This window comes from Schistocerca nitens, chromosome 5 (assembly GCF_023898315.1).
Source record: "Schistocerca nitens isolate TAMUIC-IGC-003100 chromosome 5, iqSchNite1.1, whole genome shotgun sequence".
NCBI classification, from domain to species: domain Eukaryota; kingdom Metazoa; phylum Arthropoda; class Insecta; order Orthoptera; family Acrididae; genus Schistocerca; species Schistocerca nitens.
Window position 1 is genome coordinate 639,611,612 of NC_064618.1, and position 20,416 is coordinate 639,632,027.

At 41.9% G+C, this 20,416-nt stretch overlaps 1 protein-coding gene and 1 long non-coding RNA gene across 3 annotated transcripts in view; one reads left to right on the top strand and one right to left on the bottom strand.

Annotated features, from left to right (window-relative positions):
- Positions 1-16,883: 16,883 nt before the first annotated feature.
- LOC126260903 (uncharacterized) lies at positions 16,884-18,286 on the bottom strand. The gene is made up of 2 exons (XR_007546659.1): positions 18,100-18,286; positions 16,884-17,021 (listed from the first exon to the last, which is right to left on the bottom strand). It is a non-coding gene; the product is annotated as an uncharacterized LOC126260903 (long non-coding RNA).
- Positions 18,287-18,787: 501 nt separating this feature from the next.
- Positions 18,788-20,416, top strand: part of LOC126260025 (galactosylgalactosylxylosylprotein 3-beta-glucuronosyltransferase I) — a 45,189-nt gene continuing 43,560 nt past the window's right edge. Inside the window, exon 1 of one of the 2 annotated variants that reach the window (XM_049957190.1) lies at positions 18,788-19,038. In XM_049957190.1, coding sequence (XP_049813147.1) covers positions 18,945-19,038 — 94 coding nt within the window. In that variant the 5' untranslated portion in view covers positions 18,788-18,944. The remainder of the gene's footprint in view (positions 19,039-20,416) is intronic. The other variant, XM_049957191.1, reaches the window with a different exon arrangement.

Below are 20,416 nucleotides of genomic sequence, written 5' to 3' on the forward strand. Positions count from 1 at the left end.
TCGGCTCCCTTCGTTATGGAAGCACCCACCATACGAGCGCCAACTATCTGCCCACGTTCGAATTCACTTAGCTCCGACATAATGCACTCACAACTATACAGAGCATTTTTCTGACCACGACTGACACTTTTCAAGTATTGAAGACATTGCACGGCGCTGTTCGTGGTCAAATGCAAAAATGGAAGCTGCAGGCTTAGCTAGCATTTGCATTTATGTTCAAGCATGCATTTCTCTCGGTGTGTCTATATTTTTGTCCAGCCGCTATACAGGGTGGTCCATTGATAGTGACCGGGCCAAATATCTCACGAAATAAGCATCAAACGAAACAACTACAAACAACGAAACTCGTCTAGCTTGAAGGGGGAAACCAGATGGCGCTATGGTTGGCCCGCTAGATGGCGCTGCCATAGGTCAAACGGATACCAACTGCCTTTTTTTAAGTAGGAACCCCCATTTTTTAATTACATATTCGTGTAGTACGTAAAGAAATATGAATGTTTTAGTTGGACCACTTTTTTCGCTTTGTGACAGATGGCGCTGTAATAGCGACAAACGTATAAGAACGTGGTATCACGTAACATTGCGCCAGTGCGGACGGTATTTACTTCGTGATACATTACACGTGTTAAAATGGACCGTTTACCAATTGCGGAAAAGGTCGATATCGTGTTGATGTATGGCTATGGTGATCAAAATGCCCGACGGGCGTGTGCTATGTATGCTGCTCTGTATCCTGGACGACATCGTTCAAGTGTCCGGACCGTTCGCCGGATAGTTGCGTTATTTAAGGAAACAGGAAGTATTCAGCCTCATGTGAAACGTCAACCACGACCAGCAACAAATGATGATGCCCAGGTAGGTGTTTTAGCTGCTGTCGCGGCTAATCCGCACATCAGTAGCAGACAAACTGCGCGAGAATCGGGAATTTCAAAAACGTCGGTGTTGAGAATGCTACATCAACATTGATTGCACCCTTACCATATTTCTATGCACCAGGAATTACATGGTGACGACTCTGAATGTCGTATACAGTTCTGCCACTGGGCACAAGAAAAATTACGGGACGATGACAGATTTTTTGCACGCGTTCTATTTAGACGCGAAGCGTCATTCACCAATAGCGGTAACGTAAACCGGCATAATATGCACTAGTGGGCAACGGAAAATCCACGATGGCTGCGACAAGTGGAACATCAGTGACCTTGGCGGGTTATTGTATTGTGCGGCATTATGTGAGGAAGGATAATTGGCCCCCATATTATCGATGGCAATCTAAATGGTGCAATGTATGCTGATTTCCTACGTAATGTTCTACCGATTTTACTACAAGATGTTTCAGTGCATGACAGAATTGCGATGTACCTCCAACATGATGGATGTCCGGCACATAGCTCGCGTGCGGTTGAAGCGGTATTGAATAGCATATTTCATGACAGGTGAATTGGTCGTCGAAGCACACACGTTCACAGGATCTGACGTCCCCAGATTTCTTTCTGTGGGGAAAGTTGAAGGATATTTGCTATCGTGATCCACCGACAACGCCTGACAACATGCTTCAGCGCATTGTCAATGCATGTGCTAACAATGCGGAAGGCGAACTACTCGCTGTTGAGAGGAATGTCGTCACACGTATTGCCAAATGCATTGAGGTTGACGGACATCATTTTGAGCATTTATTGCATTAATGTGGTATTTACTGGTAATCGCGCTGTAACAACATGCGTTCTCAGAAATGATAAGTTCACAAAGGTACATGTATCACATTGGAACAACCGAAATAAAATGTTCAAACGTACCTACGTTCTGTATTTTAATTTAAAAAAACCTACATGTTACCAACTGTTCGTCTAAAATTGTGAGCCATATGTTTGTGACTATTACAGCACCATCTATCACAAAGCAAAAAAACTGGTCCAACTAAAACATTCATACTACTTAACGTACTACACGAATATGTAATAAAAAATGGGAGTTCCCATTTAAAAAAACGTTGTTGATATCCGTTTGACCTATGGCAGCGCCATCTAGCGGGCCAACCGTAGAGCCGTCTGGTTTCCCCCTTCATGCTAGACAAGTTTCGTTCTTTGAAGTTTTTTCGTTTTACGCTTATTTCGTGAGATGTTTGGCCCCGTCACCATCAATGGACCACCCTGTATACAGGGTGATTATTTAATAACGTTTAAAAGCCCCAGAAACGATGTACATGCCGCTGAGACAAGTAATTTAATATAAGACACATGGCGTCTCAAATGTCGGGAACTACCGTAACAGTGGATGAGAAATGTTGGCCATACGACGTCACCGGAGGATGTACCGGATCTCGCCGCACATACAGTTGTTGGGCTTGATCGTTGTAGTCGATAGAATTTGATATTTCATTGCATTCTCTGTCTTACGACGCGTGTGCGAAAGTGTCAACGTAGTGCAAATGTTTATATTATTGTTAAAAGCTAGCTAGTAGTAGCCAAATGTTTACTTTGAGTGTGTTTTGAAATGTCATACTTAATTGGATTTACTTACGTCTGGTCTGGACAACTCACAAAACTGTACAAAGTGCAATGTGTAAAATACTGCGACGGTGATATCGACACTCAAAGATATAGTAGCTGCGAGCGACAGCAGCGATGCTAAAAAGAGACTGTTGTACATTGTAACTCTGGCTTTGTTAGCCGGCTTTGATGTAATTTTTTCCCCCCTTCCTAGGGGAGGTATATATTATTGTACGAAAGAGATAGTCCGCGATTGCAATCAGAATTGTGAAGTTAATTTTTGGTGTCTGTATAGAAAAGGTGGATGTAATTCGAAAGAGCTCATCCTTGATGAATAAAAGGCGAGCCGGCCGGTGGGGCCGAGCGGTTCTAGGCGCTACAGTCTGGAACCGCGCGACCGCTACGGTCGCAGGTTCGAATCCTGCCTCGAGCATGGATGTGTGTGATGTCCTTAGGTTAGTTAGGTTTAAGTAGTTCTAAGTTCTAGGGGACTGATGACCTCAGATGTTGAGTCCCATAGTGCTCAGAGCCATTTCAGCCAATAAAAGGCGAATATAATCGCCGTCAAAGACAACAAAACAGGAAAAGGTAATTCGTTAATTAATTCTTTTAAAAACCCGACACTTCACATTGAACATTATATATGTTTAAGTTTTACCAGCAAGATTTACATCCTGTGGCGAAAATAATTTCAGCCGGCCGAAGTGGCCGTGCGGTTAAAGGCGCTGCAGTCTGGAACCGCAAGACCGCTACGGTCGCAGGTTCGAATCCTGCCTGGGGCATGGATGTTTGTGATGTCCTTAGGTTAGTTAGGTTTAACTAGTTCTAAGTTCTAGGGGACTAATGACCTCAGCAGTTGAGTCCCATAGTGCTCAGAGCCATTTTTGAAAATAATTTCAAGAGCCTGCATCGAATTTATTACAACACGGATCAAAACCAGCGACGAGCGACATTTCCGTCTTTACTCAAAAGTAACATCAATAGCCCGGACGGGGATTTATTCTCGCTACAACGATTAAGGATCTGCTGATATTTTCATTCTCTTCCCGTTTTTTCTTTAAGATTGTGCAGAACCACTAAATCGTCAATCGCCGCAGCTGTGGACTCCCGGGATCGTCATCGCCGAGATTCAGAAGAATTCTTCCTGCAGCAAATCTCTATTGCTGGAGATACAAAAACAATAATAATAACTATTATTATTCTTTTCAGAGAATCTTCAATATTTTTGTTAGGAAAAGTCCTGGAATTAACTTCACATTCATAATATTCTTGTTTTTTTTTCCATTTTTTTATCTGCACAGTCGCCCAGTACAGTAAACATTCATTCAAGAGAGCATTAATACATTATTGCAATTAACTTAGGGAAGGGATATTATAGTGTGAGGAGATGTTGAGCGATGCAGAAAAAAAATGGTTCAAATGGCTCTGAGCACTATGGGACTTAACATCTGAGGTCATCAGTCCCCTAGAACTTAGAACTACATGAACCTAACTCACCTAAGGACGTCACACACATCCATGCCCGATGCGACCGTAGCGGTCGCGCGGTTCCAGACTGAAGCGCCTAGAACCGCTCGGCCACAACGGCCGGCTGAGAGATGCAATAATTGCATTCGAACAAACAGTGCAGATTTCGAACACTTTTTCTAAATGTGATTTGTTATAAACGCAGAAATAATAAAATTATTGCCCCTGCTGTAACCAAGTAAAAGCTGTTCTTATTTTGTGGCTTTATTTTTTTCCATTCATTTCTTTCGATAGAAATATTATATAATAAAGGAAACGTAGTTCATTCACCGATAATGACGCAGTTCGGAAGCTTAATACTCACATACTTGTGATCCAGTGCGGCAGGTTTTTATTGTACTGTACTTTGTAATTAATAAGCGAAAAGAGCCGGCCGCGGTGGTCTCGCGGTTCTAGGCGCGCAGTCCGGAACCGTGCGACTGCTACGGTCGCAGGTTCGAATCCTGCCTCGGGCATGGATGTGTGTGATGTCCTTAGGTTAGTTAGGTTTAAGTAGTTCTAAGTTCTAGGGGACTGATGACCACAGCAGTTGAGTCCCATAGTGCTCAGAGCCATTTGAACCAATAAGCGAAGACCGCGAGACCAGTAAATAAAATAATAAATCCGACCTCAGTGTAAACACGTAAGTGTCTGACGCAATGAAACATAGTGCCTGCCAGATGCAAGACTCGATCCCTGTGCTCCAGCGCTGAAGTCGCGCATGTAGGCCCGGGGCGACTCCGAGGTAGACACTTTTACTTGATTTGGTTTGGGACGAGCAGGTGCGATAGGCTCAACTGCTGCACGTGCGGTGAGATACGTGATGTAACGTACATGTTCAACATTTCTCATCCACTTTTGGGGTATTCCCCATATTTGTGGCCCCATGTGTCTTATTTTTATGAAAATTTATGGTAAGATCCTATGGGACCAAACTGCTGAGGTCATCGGTCCCTAAGCTAGTTGTTGTTGTGGTCTTCAGTCCTGAGACTGGTTTGATGCAGTTCTCCATGCTGCCCTATCCTTTGAAAGCTTCATCATCTCCCAGTACTTACTGCAACCTACATCCTTCTGAATCTGCTTAGTGTATTCATCTCTTGGTGTCCCTCTACGATTTTTGCCCTCCACGCTGCCCTCCAATGTTAAATTTATGATCCCTTGATGTCCTACTAACCGGTCCCTTCTTTTTGTCAAGTTGTGCCACAAACTCCTCTTCTTCCCAATTCTATTCAATACTTCATCATTAGTTATGTGATCTACCCATCTAATCTTCAGAATTCTTCTGTAGCACAACATTTCGAAAGCTTCTATTCTCTTCTTGTCCAAACTATTTATCGTCCATGTTTCACTTCCATACATGGCTACACTCCATACAAATATTTTCAGAAACGACTTCCTGACGCTTAAATCTATACTCGATGTTAACAAATTTCTCTTCTTCAGAAACGCTTTTCTTGCCATTGCCAGTCTACATTTTATATCCTCTCTACTTCGACCATCATCAGTTATTTTGCTCCCCAAATAGCAAAACTCCTTTACTACTTTAAGTGTCTCATTTCCTAATCTAATTCCCTTAGCACCTCTGGTTTAGTCAGTTTATCCAGGTCCCATCTCCTTAAATTCCCACCTTTTTGCAGTTTCTTCAGTTTTAATCTACAGTTCATAACCAATAGATTGTGGTCAGAGTCCACATCTGCCCCTGGAAATGTCTTACAATTTAAAACCTGGTTCCTAAATCTCTGTCTTACCATTATATAATCTATCTGATACCTTTTAGTATCTCCAGGATTCTTCCATGTATACAACTTTCTTTCATGATTCTTGAACCAAGTGTTAGCTATGATTAAGTTATGCTCTGTGCAAAACTCTACCAGGCGGCTTCCTCTTTCATTTCTTAGCCCCAATCCGTACTCACCTACTATGTTTCCTCCTCTCCCTTTTCCTACTCTCGAATTCCAGTCACCCATGACTATTAAATTTTCGTCTCCCTTCACTACCTGAATAATTTCTTTTATCTCCTCATACATTTCATCAATTTCTTCGTCATCTGCAGAGCTAGTTGGCATATAAACTTGTACTACTGTAGTAGGCGTGGGCTTCGTGTCTATCTTGGCCACAATAATGCGTTCACTATGCTGTTTGTAGTAGCTTACCCACACTCCTATTTTTGTATTTATTATTAAACCTACTCCTGCATTACCCCTATTTGATTTTGTATTTATAACCCTGTATTCACCTGACCAAAAGTCTTGTTCCTCCTGCCACCGAACTTCACTAATTCCCACTATATCTAAGTTTAACCTATCCATTTCCCTTTTTAAATTTTCTAAGCTACCTGCCCGATTAAGGGATCTGACATTCCACGCTCCGATCCGTAGAACGCCAGTTCGCTTTTTCCTGATAAAGACATCCTCTTGAGTAGTCCCCGCCCGGAGATCCGAATGGGGGACTATTTTACCTCCGGAATATTTTACCCAAGAGGACGCCATCATCATTTAACCAGACAGTAAAGCTGCATGCCCTTGGGCTTACACACCACTTAACCTAACTTTAACTTACGCTAAGAACAACACACACACCCATTGCCCGTGAGAGGACTCGAACCTCTCGTAAATTCATAAATTGCTTGTCTCACCGATGTTCGGAAGTTTTTAAACGTTGATAAGAAATACCCTTTACACTGCGCAAGCAACGTTTCTGTGCGTTGGGTTGCCGTCGTGGTCATTTCACGAGGTGTAAGTGCGGAATTAGTATGCAGCGTGACTTCTCGGAGCTGCCTCTGCAGCGATGGCAGGATGTGCATAGCGAGCACACACGGCAGTTGCTGCACTCGGCCGGCAGTGCAGTGACCCCGAGCAGCAGCCTGGGAACACCTGTATTACCTGCACAGCGCGAGGGCGCTGTTTACTCAAGTCTGCCTGCCTGCATAAGCGAGCGACTTCTCTCTGCCTTCCCTTGTCAGAGTACTACAACGCCACAGGCAGAATAAATGGACACGAAATGTGTGGAGCATTTACACAAGCTGTCCCTGACACGTAGCACCTCAAAAGATCAGTTTGTAGATTAGATTAGATATCCGCTCTACCCGTGGATCCACAACCGGGAGTCTCACAGGGATGTAGAACGCGTCAGTAAACAAATGCACATAATATACGCTGTCTGATAAAAAAAAAAGTAAAGCACCTGCAGGGGAAGGAAGATAAGAACGAAACTTCTCTGGTTGACAGGATGTGATGTTATTTCTGTGATTACAGTATCGAATCTAACAAAAAATAAAAATTATCACTAAGACGTTGCACCCTCTCCGGCCTCATTCACTTGGGAAGGGTGTCATCTACATCTACATCTATACTTCGTAAACCACGGTGTCTGGCGGAGGGTACTTTGTAAATCAGTGTCACTTTCCCCTTTTCCGTTCAATTCGCGCACGGTTCGCGGGAAGGACGATTTGCTGGTAAGCTTCTATGTGGGCTCGAATCCGTCTAATTTTATTTTCATGGTCTTTTCGCCAAATATACGCAGGAGGAAGCAATGTTTTGCTTGGCTTTAAGGAATGTGCGCTCTCGGGTTTTCATAGTAGAACGCCTCTCTTTCAGAGTCTGCCACTGGAGGTTCTGGGCATCTCCGTGACGATGTCGCGCTTACTAATGAACCTCTCACGAAATGTACTGCTCTTCTTTGGATCTTCTCTATTTCTGCTGTCAGTCCTATTTGGTACAGGGCAAAATTCAAGCACCGTACAAACGTGTGTTTTGTAAGCTACTTCCTTTGTCGGTGAACCACATTTCCTCACGATTGTTCCAATCAGTCTCTGTCTGGTATTTTCCTTACTAGCGATTAATGTTATGTTGTTGTTCGACTACAAATTACTCCTCTGTAGGTATTCCTGCATTTCGCTATAGTGTTACGACTTTTCTGTATACAACACTACCATCCACGAAAAGCCTCATAGAACTTCTTACCTTATCTACTAGGTCATTTGCCGGCCAGAGTGACCGAGCGGTTCTAGGCGCTACAGTCTAGAGGCGCGCGACCGCTACGGTCGCAGGTTCGAATCCTGCCTCGGGCATGGATGTGTGTGATGTCCTTAGGTTAGTTAGGTTTAAGTAGTTCTAAGTTCTAGGGGCCTGATGATCTCAGAAATAAAGCCCCATAGTGCTCAGAACCATTTGAGCCATTTTGTTTTTACTAGGCCATTTATATACATCGTCAAAGGCAATGGTCCTATAACACTCCCTTGGGCACGGCCGAAGCCACTTTTACGTCTCAAGATTTCTCTCCGTTCAGTATCACATGCTGAGTTCTATTTGCTAGAAACTCGTCAATCCTGTCACACAGTTCCCCGTTCCATTTGCGAATTGCGCATGGCAAGAATGACAATCGGTAAGTCTTTCTAATAGCTCTAATACTTCGGATTTTCTCCGGTATGGTCATTACGCGAGATGTATATGGGAGGAAGTAATACGAGGGGATTTCAGTAAGTAATGCAACACTTATTTCTCGGCCAGTTTGGATTGAAGAAATGCGAATTTGTCGCTGAACATATTCCCGCTTCAGCCACTATAGTTTCATGACGTTCCGATAGGTGGTAGCGCTATACATAGCCTTCTGGTGCGTTCCAAACAGAGAGCTATCTATGAGTTTCCCTTGGCGGAAAACCAGAGCATCGCAGATATTCGTATGAGCTTGCAGAATGTCTACGGAGATCTGACAGTGAACAAAAGCACGGTGAGTCGTTGGGTGAGACATCTGTCACCATAGCAACAAGGTCGCGCAATCCTGTCCGATCTCCCGGGTGCCGGCCGGACGCACACAGCTGTGACTCCTGTAATGTTGGAACGTGAGGGTTCAAATGGCTCTGAGCAGTATGGGACTTAACATATGAGGTCGTCAGACCCCTAGAACTTCGAACTACTTAAACCTAACTAACCTAAGGACATCACACATATCCATGCCCGAGGCAGGATTCGAACCTGCGACCGTAGCAGTCACGTGGTTCTGAACTGAAGCGCCTAGAACCGCTCGGCCACCGCGGCCGGCTGGAACGTAAGGACACTCTCATTCGAAGTAATGGACAGATCACAACCAAGCACCTCGCTGCTCAGCTGGACGTACCTGTTAGTAGTCCTAATACACTCGTCCACCAGTTGGGGTACTCAAAGGTGTGTACTCGCTGGGTTCCTCGCCGCCTAACAGAAGACCATTAAGAGCAACGAAGTAATTGCCTTGAGGAATTGCCTGCCTCTTACGAGGCTGATGGCTTCAATTTTTTATCGAACATCGTCACAGGCGATGAAAATGGATTTACCACTTCGAACCGGAAAGAAAACGGCAGTCCATTGATGGCGCCACACCTGCTTCTCCAAAGAAAAAATTCAAAGCCACACCCTCAGCCGGTCAAGTCATGGCGACGGTCTTCTGGGACTCTGAAAGGGTTATTCTGTTTGATGTCCTCCCTAACGGTGCAACGATTAACTCGGAAGTGCACTGAGACAGCCTTAGGGAATTGAAGAAACGACTTCAGCGTGTTCGTCCCCACAAAAATGCAAACGAAATTCCTTCTCCGCAACAACGCAAGGTCTCACCCAAATCTGCACAATCGAGAGGAGCTTACAAAACTTCATTGGACATTTCTTCCTCATCCTACCCTACAGCCCCGATGTCGTTCCTTCCGACTTCCATCTATATGGCCCAATGAAGGATGCACTCTGCGGGAAGCAGTGTGTGGATGATGGGGAAGTTATTAATGCAGCAAGACGTTGGCTCCGACGTCGATCAGTAGTGTGGTACCATGCGCACATACAGGCCCTCCCAGTGTGGTGGCGTAATGTAGTCGCACTGGATGGTGATCATGCTTTTTTACGTCAGTGTAAAGGTCTTGCGCTGATTAAACGATTCAATGACGAAGTGCACCGCTCTTTCTTGGATCTTCTCCATCTCTTCTATTGGTCGTACTGGGTAATGGCCGCAGATTGATGAACAAACAATACTCAGTAGCCGGCCTTTGTGGCCGAGCGGTTCTAGGCGCTTCAGTTCGGAACCGCGCTGCTGCTACGGTCGCAGGTTCGAATCCTGCCTCGGGCATGGATGTGTGTGATGTCCTTAGGTTAGTTCGGTTTAAGTAGTTCTAAGTCTAGTGGACTGATGACCTCAGATGTTAAGTCCCATAGTGCTCAGATCCATTTGAACCATTTTTTGAACACTCAGGAATCGCCTGAACATGAGCCTAAGCCACTCCTTAGTTCAAAAATGGTTCAAAATGGCTCTGAGCACTATGGGACTTAACATCTGTGGTCATCAGTCCACTAGAACTTAGAACTACTTAAACCTAACTAACCTAAGGACATCACACACGTCCATGCCCGAGGCAGGATTCGAACCTGCGACCGTAGCGGTCACGCGGTTCCAGACTGTAGCGCCTAGAACCGCACGGCCCACTCCTTTAGTGGATGGATTACATTTCCTTAAAGTTCTCCTTACGAACCTCAGTCTGGCATATGCTTTTCCCACTATTAGTTTTATGTGCTCATTCCACTTAAGGTCTTTCTGGATAGATACTCCTAAATATTTTACGGCAGATACTGTTTCCAGCAATTTTTTATCAGTAGTGTAGGTGTGTAGTAGTAGATTTCTTCTCCTCTGTATGCGCAATGTATTACATTTATTTACATTCAGAGTCAACTGTCAGTGCCTACACCATTCGTTAGTCGTCTTCAGGCCCTTCTGCAAATCGCTACGATATTCTGGCATTACTACCTTCATGTAGATATCCGCATCATCTGTGAACAACCTCATGTAACTTCCGACGTTTTCTCCTGGGCCACTTATATACGAGGTGCGACAATAAAGTAATGAGACTGATGTGAAAAAAAGTTACTTACCGTTTTAGTCAAGTTTGGTGTTGTCTCCTTCAAAGTAGTTCCCTTCTGATTGCACACACTTTTTCCAGCGCTTCTGCCATTGATGGTAACATTTCTGGAACGCATCTTGTGTAATATCCTCCAAGACCCTCGTCAAAGCTTCTTGGACATCCTGTGTTGTTTGAAAATGGTGTCCCTTGACCGCCGTTTTGACTCTTGGAAATAGAAAAAGGTCTCACAGAGCGATATCTGGTGAATAAGGTGGCTGTGGTAGTACTGAAATTTGTTTTTAGGTTGAAAATTGCTGTACTGGCAGAGCTGTATGGGATGGCGCATTATCGTGATGCAAAATCCAATTATCATCAATGTTGGCACGGACACGAAGAACTCTTTTATGAAGTCTCTCTAAAATTTCTTTGTAGTAATATTGGTTAACTGTTTGTCCAGGAGGCACTCATTCTTTATGAACAAGTTGACATCTGTCCGTGAGGTTGATGGTCGTCCACTGCGCTCTTCATCTTCAACATTCGTTCTGACATCACTAAACATTTTATGCCAATGAAAAACTTGAGCTCTTGACATAACCTCCTCTCCAAAAGCCTTCTGAAGCTTACCGTAGGTTGCCATCGCGTTTTCACCCAATTTAATGCACAAAGAAATGGCATACCGTTACGCAATATTATGTGGTTCCATTTCCGTGACGAGAGACACAAACACGTGTTAAATACGAGAGCAGTTCAATAAGTAATGCAACACATTTTTTTTTCTCGGCCAATTTTAGTTGAAAAAACCGGAAATTTCTTGTGGAATATTTTGAAACATTCCCGCTTCGTCTCGTATAGTTTCATTGACTTCCGACAGGTGGCAGCGCTGTACGGAGCTGTTAAAATGGCGTCTGTAACGGATGTGCGTTGCAAACAACGGGCAGTGATCGAGTTTCTTTTGGCGGAAAACCAGGGCATCTCAGATATTCATAGGCGCTTGCAGAATGTCTACGGTGATCTGGCAGTGGACAAAAGCACGGTGAGTCGTTGGGCAAAGCGTGTGTCATCATCGCCGCAAGGTGAAGCAAGACTGTCTGATCTCCCGCGTGCGGGCCGGCCGTGCACAGCTGTGACTCCTGCAATGGCGGAGCGTGCGAACACACTCGTTCGAGATGATCGACGGATCACCATCAAACAACTCAGTGCTCAACTTGACATCTGTGTTGGTAGTGCTGTCACAATTGTTCACCAGTTGGGATATTCAAAGGTTTGTTCCCGCTGGGTCCCTCGTTGTCTAACCGAACACCATAAAGAGCAAAGGAGAACCATCTGTGCGGAATTGCTTGCTCGTCATATGGCTGAGGGTGACAATTTCTTGTCAAAGATTGTTCCAGGCGATGAAACATGGGTTCATCACTTCGAACCTGAAACAAAACGGCAATCAATGGAGTGGCGCCACACCCACTCCCCTACGAAGAAAAAGTTTAAAGCCATACCCTCAGCCGGTAAAGTCATGGTTACAGTCTTCTGGGACGCTGAAGGGGTTATTCTGTTCGATGTCCTTCCCCATGGTCAAACGATCAACTCTGAAGTGTATTGTGCTACTCTTCAGAAATTGAAGAAACGACTTCAGCATGTTCGTAGGCACAAAAATCTGAACGAACTTCTCCTTCTTCATGACAACGCAAGACCTCACACAAGTCTTCGCACCCGAGAGGAGCTCACAAAACTTCAGTGGACTGTTCTTCCTCATGCACCCTACAGCCCCAATCTCGCACCGTCGGATTTCCATATGTTTGGCCCAATGAAGGACGCAATCCGTGGGAGGCACTACGCGGATGATGAAGAAGTTATTGATGCAGTACGACGTTGGCTCCTACATCGACCAGTGGAATGGTACCGTGCAGGCATACAGGCCCTCATTTCAAGGTGGCTTAAGGCCGTAGCATTGAATGGAGATTATGTTGAAAAACAGTGTTGTGTAGCTAAAACATTGGGGAGTAACCTGGTGTATTTCAATGCTGAATAAAACAACCCCTGTTTCAGAAAAAAAATGTGTTGCATTACTTATTGAACTGCCCTCGTATTACAGCACAACTCACGACTGAGCAGTTGCATCGAAGAGCTGCTTGGACTAGAAGCAGCTTATAGACCAAGATCAAAGATATTGTGCCTATGTAAGCCTGCAGGGTTACCATATCTTGCAAAAAAAATCAGTCTCATTACTTTATTGTCGCACCTCATATATTCTAAAGAATAACGGTCCTATTACTCTTCCTATATCTACATTCCTTAGGGTACTCCTGAAATTACCTTTATATCTGTCGGTTTTGTTCCGTTAAGATCGACGCATTGAGCTCTATCTGCAAGGAAGTCATGAATACAGTCATAAATATAGTCCGATACTCGGTAAGGTCGCATTTTTTCGCTAAACGGCATTGCAGGAGGACATCAAATGCCTTCCTGAAGTCAATATAACGTGCTGCGTCCTCCCTACCAATAAATTCTCAAGCGAATCACAAAATTCGCTTGCTGTCCCATACTATCTTACTTTCGATAATAAGCATAGGTGTGGTACTGAGTCAAATGCTTTTCGAAAGCTAAGAAATACTGCATATAATCTGACTGACTTGATCCATGGCTTTCAGTGTGTCATGTGAGAAAGGTGCAGTTTGAGTTTCAAATTACCGTTGTTGTCGGTATCTATACTGGTTACCATTGAGGAAGTCATTCTGTTCGAGATGCGTCATTACAATCAAGCTAAAAAGGTTTTCAAACATGCTGTAACCGATGGATGATGGAGATACAAGATCACTTCTGCTGCCTTTGTGGTAGACGGGTGTTGGCCTATACTTTCTTTCAACTACTGGACATAGGTTCTGTTAGAGAGATATTGACTGATCTGCTAACCAAACTCTAGAACTAGGACAAATTTCGGAAGATAGAACGATATATTTGGACTGTGTGTGTGTGTGTGTGTCGCCGCCTGTGGTGTGACCTTAAAAACGTACTGCAATGCACAATTTCTATGTAAATCATTAATGGTAAAATATGGCTTACCTTATTCCTGTAATTTAGTGTCCTGATTCACCTATTTCATTGCGCTATATCGAACAGTGTTGTATAAATCTTTTTTTGTCATCATGTGGATTTTAAATGTCTCTGTGCTTGCTGTAATTAATCTAATCTTGTCCTCACGATCCCTATATGAGCGATAAGGTGGAGGTTACAATATACTCCTAGAGTCATCATTTAAAGCCGGTTTTTGAAACTTTGTAAGTAGAGTTCCTCGAGAGAGTTTACGACGCTTTTCAAGAGTCTGCCCATCTAGTTTCTTCAGCTTCCGTGTGACACTCTCTCACGGATCAAAGAAACCTGTTGCCATTCGTGCTGCCCATCTCTGTATACATTCAATACCCCCCCTTTAGTCCTATTTTGTCCCACACACTTGAGCAATATTCCAGAATGGGTCACACGAGTGAGAGTAGAGTGACTGCATTTTCCCAGTATTCTACTAATGAAGCGAAGCCTACCATCTGTTTTACCCACGGTTGAGCCTATGTGATCATTCCACTTCATATCCTTAAAAATGTTACACTCAGGCATTTGTAGGAGTTGGCTGATTCTAGCTGTGACTCATTAATATTATAGTCATAGGACACTACGTTTTTTAGTTTTTTGAAATGCACAGTTTTACACTTCTGGACATTTAAAGTAAGTAGTCAACCTTTGCACCACTTTAAAATCGTGTCAAGAACTGACTGAGTACTTATGCAGCATGTTTCACTATAAGTAACTGCATCGTATAGAAAAAAAGTCTCAGATTACTATTAATATTGTCTCCAAGGTCATTAATACACAACATGAACTGCAAGTGTCCCAAACACTTCTCTGCGACACACTCGAAATTGCTTTTACATGTGACAAAGACTCTCCATCCAAGATAAAATGCCGCGACCTGCCTACCACAAAAGCCTCAATCCAATCACAAAATTTCGCTTGATACACGATTTGATTGTACTTTCGAGAAGCGTAGATGTGGTACTGAGTCACATGTTTTTCGGAAATCAAGAAATACTGCATCTACCAGAATGCCTTGGTCCAAAGCTTTCAATACGTCATGTAAGGAAAGTGAAAGTTAGGTTTCGCATGATCGATGTTTTCGGAATCTATGCTGCTTGGCATGGAGATACCTCATTATATCTCGCTTGCGAGCTCAGAATATGTTCCAAGTTTCTAGAAAAAATGGATGTCAAAGATATTGGTCGGTAGTTTTGTGGATCACTTCTACCAGCCTTCTTGTTAACGGGTATGACCTGTTCTTTCTTCCACCTACTGGCCTTGGTGTTTTGTTTGATGAATCTACAATAGATTACAGTCAGAACAGTGGCTAACTCAGTCGCGAATTCAGTTTAGGATCTGATAGAGATTCCATTGGGCCCTGGAGCTTTGTTCAATTTAAACGATTTCAGCTGTTTCTCAACACCACTAGCCCTAACACTCATCTTTTCAGTGATAGGAGGATTAAATTAAGGCAATTCTGCTGGCTTTTCCATTGTAAAGCTTGGATGCTGAAAGGACAGACACCTCCCACTGTATCAGCCCCTTGGGTTTCCATATGGCGCTGAACAGTGACATACAAATGACTTGTGGCATCGTGCGAAGTACAACAAGACCCACGCTTTTTAACGGAAAGTGACAAGTTTCTCTCAATGTGCTGCGTCCAGTCACTGAATTTCTGGAAAGATGCAAATTCAATCTCTTCAAATGCGAGAGATGCATCATGTTTCATTTGATAAATGATCATAATAGCATTTCTTCGAAAGGACCGAAATATCGCAGTTTGGACATTTAATGTTGATACAACTAGTCTTCAATGGATGTGCGTTTCTTTCGTGGCACTTTAAATTGCGCTCGTAGTTGAACTATTTGTATATAAACTACACAAATATTTTAAATAAATGCACCTTAATTGTGGACCGATATCACTTAACTCTACTGGATGTGCCTGAGGTACAGTGTATTGTTTCCTCGGATTCTTGCTACAATCATAACTTCTTCTGTATTCTGAACTCCATTCATTTATTTATGATGGTACTGACTTAGTTCAAAAAGGAGTAAATCTTCACACTTTTACCACATCTCAAATATTTAACGCGACGGCAATGAAAATTACACACTCTGTTGGTAATTACAAAATAGACCACGTGTGCCACTAGGCGTCAGGCAGCTACCTGCTGAACAACGCGTCTGCTGAATATAATATCAGTGAGTCACAGCTGGAATCAGTGAACTCAACAAATATTTGGGTGTAACGCTTAATGCGGACATGAAGTAGAACAATCACATAGGCTGAGTCGTCGGTACAGACTTCGGTTTATTGGTAGAATACTAGGGAAATGCAATCAGTCTACAAAGGATCTTGCTTACAAATCACTAGTGCGACCCATCCCAGAATACTCCTTATCTGTGGCACCGTACCACATAGTACTGACAGAGGATATTGGACATATACAGAGAAGGGTAGCACGAATAGTCACAGGTTCGTTTGACCCGCAGGAGAGTGTCACTGAAATGTTGAAAAAAATGAACTGGCAGTCTCTTGAAGATAGATGGAAACTATTCCGGGAAAAGTTTCAAGAACCGGCTTTAAATGATGACTCTAGAAATATACTACAACGCCCTTTGTATTGCTCCAATAGGAATCGTGAGGATAAGATTAGATTAATTACAGCACGCACATAGACCAGATAGCACAGTAAGCCGGTTTCAAACTTGTTTCCAGATGTAAAGTTCAAGTATATAAGCTTGATCAAAGCTGGAATATTCAGGCCTATTAGTTGGATTCAAGCAGAGTTGGCAGAGTTCAAGCTATATTTCAAGCTTGACTTATCAAGTTTGGCTCCAGCTGTATCTACACACGTGGAATACAGCCTGGTATTTACAGCCTATTTTAAGCTACATAATTATTAATCTGAATTTATTGAACCTAATTAATTAAATAAATATCACAATGGAAATGGTGTGAAAAAATTATCAAGACATGGATGTTTAAAATTTTTTATTTTCAAAGTGTTTAAAATTGTTTTATTTTAAAATTTCATTATTCTGAAGCCCCTCCAGGCCCAGCACACAGACCAGAGCAGGATCAAATATCGCTGACTTCTGCTGGTATAATGATCCTGTAACAGGTAAAAGAAAATGTTAGCCATACCTAAACATAAAAAATGTAAAAAGTTGAAACTGATCAACCTAAATATAATTTATGCCCCAGATTAGCAAAATAACTTCAAACTCACTGATGTAGTAAGAATCATTAACTAGTATAAACGTCACTGAGTAAGCAGCTGCTTCTGGTGACTTCATTCCAAAGAGTTTTTAAAGTAATTTTAAATAACTTTTTGTTTGAAATTTTTAAAGTAAAGATGACATTTGCGTAATTTTGAGATGACTTCGTGAAGAAGCCACACATCACTATTTCTAACAGTTTCAGGGCCATTTAACCTGAATTATTAAGAAACAATTACTTGAAATCATATACACCTTATACTGTAAACTTGTAAGGAAACTACCGTTTAGAAGAAAAACGTAGACGTTTTATTCTATCCACAATTATTTTTTGGTGAGTAAAACTGAATCAAAATGAAATAAAAGATGAAATCGAAATGAATTTAAGAAATTACCAGTTCAGTGGAACTGAAATGTAAAAGAACATAAAATGTTCTCCTTGTCATGTTTTAATATTGCCTTTTATTAGATTTAAGCCACATTACAAATAACAATAAAAGTAAGACGTACCAGTAGGCCTTGCAGTATTTTTTCACCTAGGGAACAACAAAATTAAGAGCAATTGAAGACCAGTCAAAGCTACGCAAATAAAAAAGACTGACACCTATGTAGTGACTGGTTCTTGATGCACTTTTTCCCGTTCACCATGTCATTACTAATTGTATTCACAAAGAAACTTTTCACACTTCACGATTATTCATTCATGGTGTGACACATGCGAGTATTTACAAGTAAACAAATGTAATATGGCGATATATATAAAAAGGCGAGATTTTAAAAAGGTAAAATAACATTAAGTTTTAATTTATTGGTGCCACGTACTAGTGAGCTAGTTTAAAATGACTTCTTTTTGCTGAACAACTTGTAATATGTTTTCTTAGCTGGTAATCCATTTCACTTTCTTTACGTTATGTAATAATATTTATCATTTGTAATAATAACGTACCACTAGAGAAAAATGCACCAGCGTACCTGTAATACACTATATATCTTCTTCAGACCCGGTGTAGCAGTAAGGCAGGGGACGCCACACACTTTCCGAACTATTTTCCAGTATAAAACAAACTTCACAACAGTCAACAATCATTAACGCACGTCACAAAAATAAAATGTCCATAAACCTAGCAGAGTCAGTGCAAGGCTTATAAACGCTTGTGGCGCTTCCCGTGGACGTCTATGGAAGCTATGCTGCGCGCGCATCTGCTGTACAGCCGTCCAGGGAAATTAGTTTATTTCAAGCTTGGGAAAATTATTTTAATTCAAGCTAAATTTTTACAGCTTGATGTAAACTGTGTAACAGGTTGATTTTTCAATCTTGAATTTTCAACTGAACCTAAATTCAATATCCACCTTGAAATAAGCTGTGTAACAGGTTGATTTTTCAATCTTGAATTTTCAACTGAACCTAAACTCAATATCCACCTTGAAATAAGCTTGAGTGCTAGCTGGGAGACGTTTAAACAACTTCGGTTCTTTTCGTGAAGGATCAACTCCGTGGATTGTTGCATGTCAGGTGCTAGACAAAAAAGTGTGTGTGTGTGTGTATGAGTTTGTGTGTATATATCATCTATGCTCACCGTGGTAACGCAGCATCTGTGGGCACGCGCAGAAACCTGACGCGCATACTCAGCAGCTGGTTTTTCCAGAGACACTAGCTTCAGTAGTCACCATAGTAACCTTGGTCACCAGTTAGTGCACTGAGTGCTCAGTGCAGGCTCGACAGTGGAGGAGGTGTGTTGGAAAGTGTCATGCGGAGGTTGTGGTACAAACAGTAATTTTATGTGAAAATCATTGCTACAGGCTCTTGTAATTGTGTCATGACATCCCGCCTAAAGCAGCGGGCATGGAGGATATTAACAGGCATAGCGTGCTTTGCCTTCGTGCTATATTTCATTGGAAGCGGTAGTAGAGGTATGTATTTCAGACACGATCCGTTGTAGCTGTCGTAAAGAAACTGTGTTGTATTAAAATGTTTGTGTTCCAGCCAGAATTAAATTAAGTATTCATTTCATTGAAAACAAGGCAATGTGGTAAAAACCTTTGCCTGTTGTGCTCATATTTAATTGGATGCTTCCATTCTGATCAAAACGCTTGCTAAGGAAATAACATTTGATAATGCTCCTTTAGAAGAGATTCCTATGCTTATAGCATGTAACTAACCGCAGTTCTTTGATAAATATCATTTTTATCAGTGTAAATTTTAAGCAAGCAGTAGTAAATATACATATATATATAATTTATTAAGAAGGGGCACCCCCTTTGGCTACTGTGCAAACAGAAACAGTACTAGGCAGTCTGGTGATACATAAGTGTTAATAAACCGTGCAGAATATTTCTCACAGTTGATTCTCTATGTTGTGTATCTTTGCTCGCCCAGTGGCAGTTCGTGATGGACTAAGGAACACGATGAATGAATGTATTTTTTACATTACTTTCCAATGGCAATTACTAGCTGCTGCTGGATAGGTGTCAAGTTTTCATTTTTTTTATTGGTCGTATTGGATTATACTTCATTTTATGGTGAGGCATAGAATCGAACCTATGCAACATAGCCCATGCATTTTATATTCATTTATTTGTATTTGCATTTAAAGCCGGTCAAATGTAAACATTTTTTAATCTTACTCTTACTAAAAATAGTTACGTGCTGAGTTATAAGTAGGCCACATCTTTGCTATCATCTACATCCATACCCTTCAAACTGCTGTGAACTGCACTCTTGTAGCATTAAGCCAAAAACTCACGAAAATCTTGATAAAACATGCATTCAGTTTTTTTCTCCGGAATATTTCTTACATACCTTGATCTGCATGAATATAATCATGATTATTACAGGAAACATTGTACACATACACCTGAAAATCATTTACCCATAACTTAATTTTATACCAAATGTCTTCATTTATTTGTCTGTGTAAATCTCTTTTTCAGTACATATATTGTACTCAAGATTTTGAACAGAAAATATTTTTATATGTTTGTTTTTCAACTTCCAAATATCATTAAAGTGCTGGTTTTTTTTTTTTTCCAAGTAATGTATCTGTCTTTTTCATTTACAACTTATTTTTACAATGAAAACCATAAATTACATGTTTTTGTGCGTGAGAGATTGAGTAAAAGCAGCTTTGCAGTAGGGAGGATGTCACACATTTTTTAAAGATGTGTATTTACATGAGATTCTGTGTGTGCACGCATAACCTGTTGTTTAGTTTTGTTCCTGCCTGATATGTACATTTTTGGTGCAGTGTGGTGTTGCAATGACTAACATGTATGTCACTGTTTGACCTGG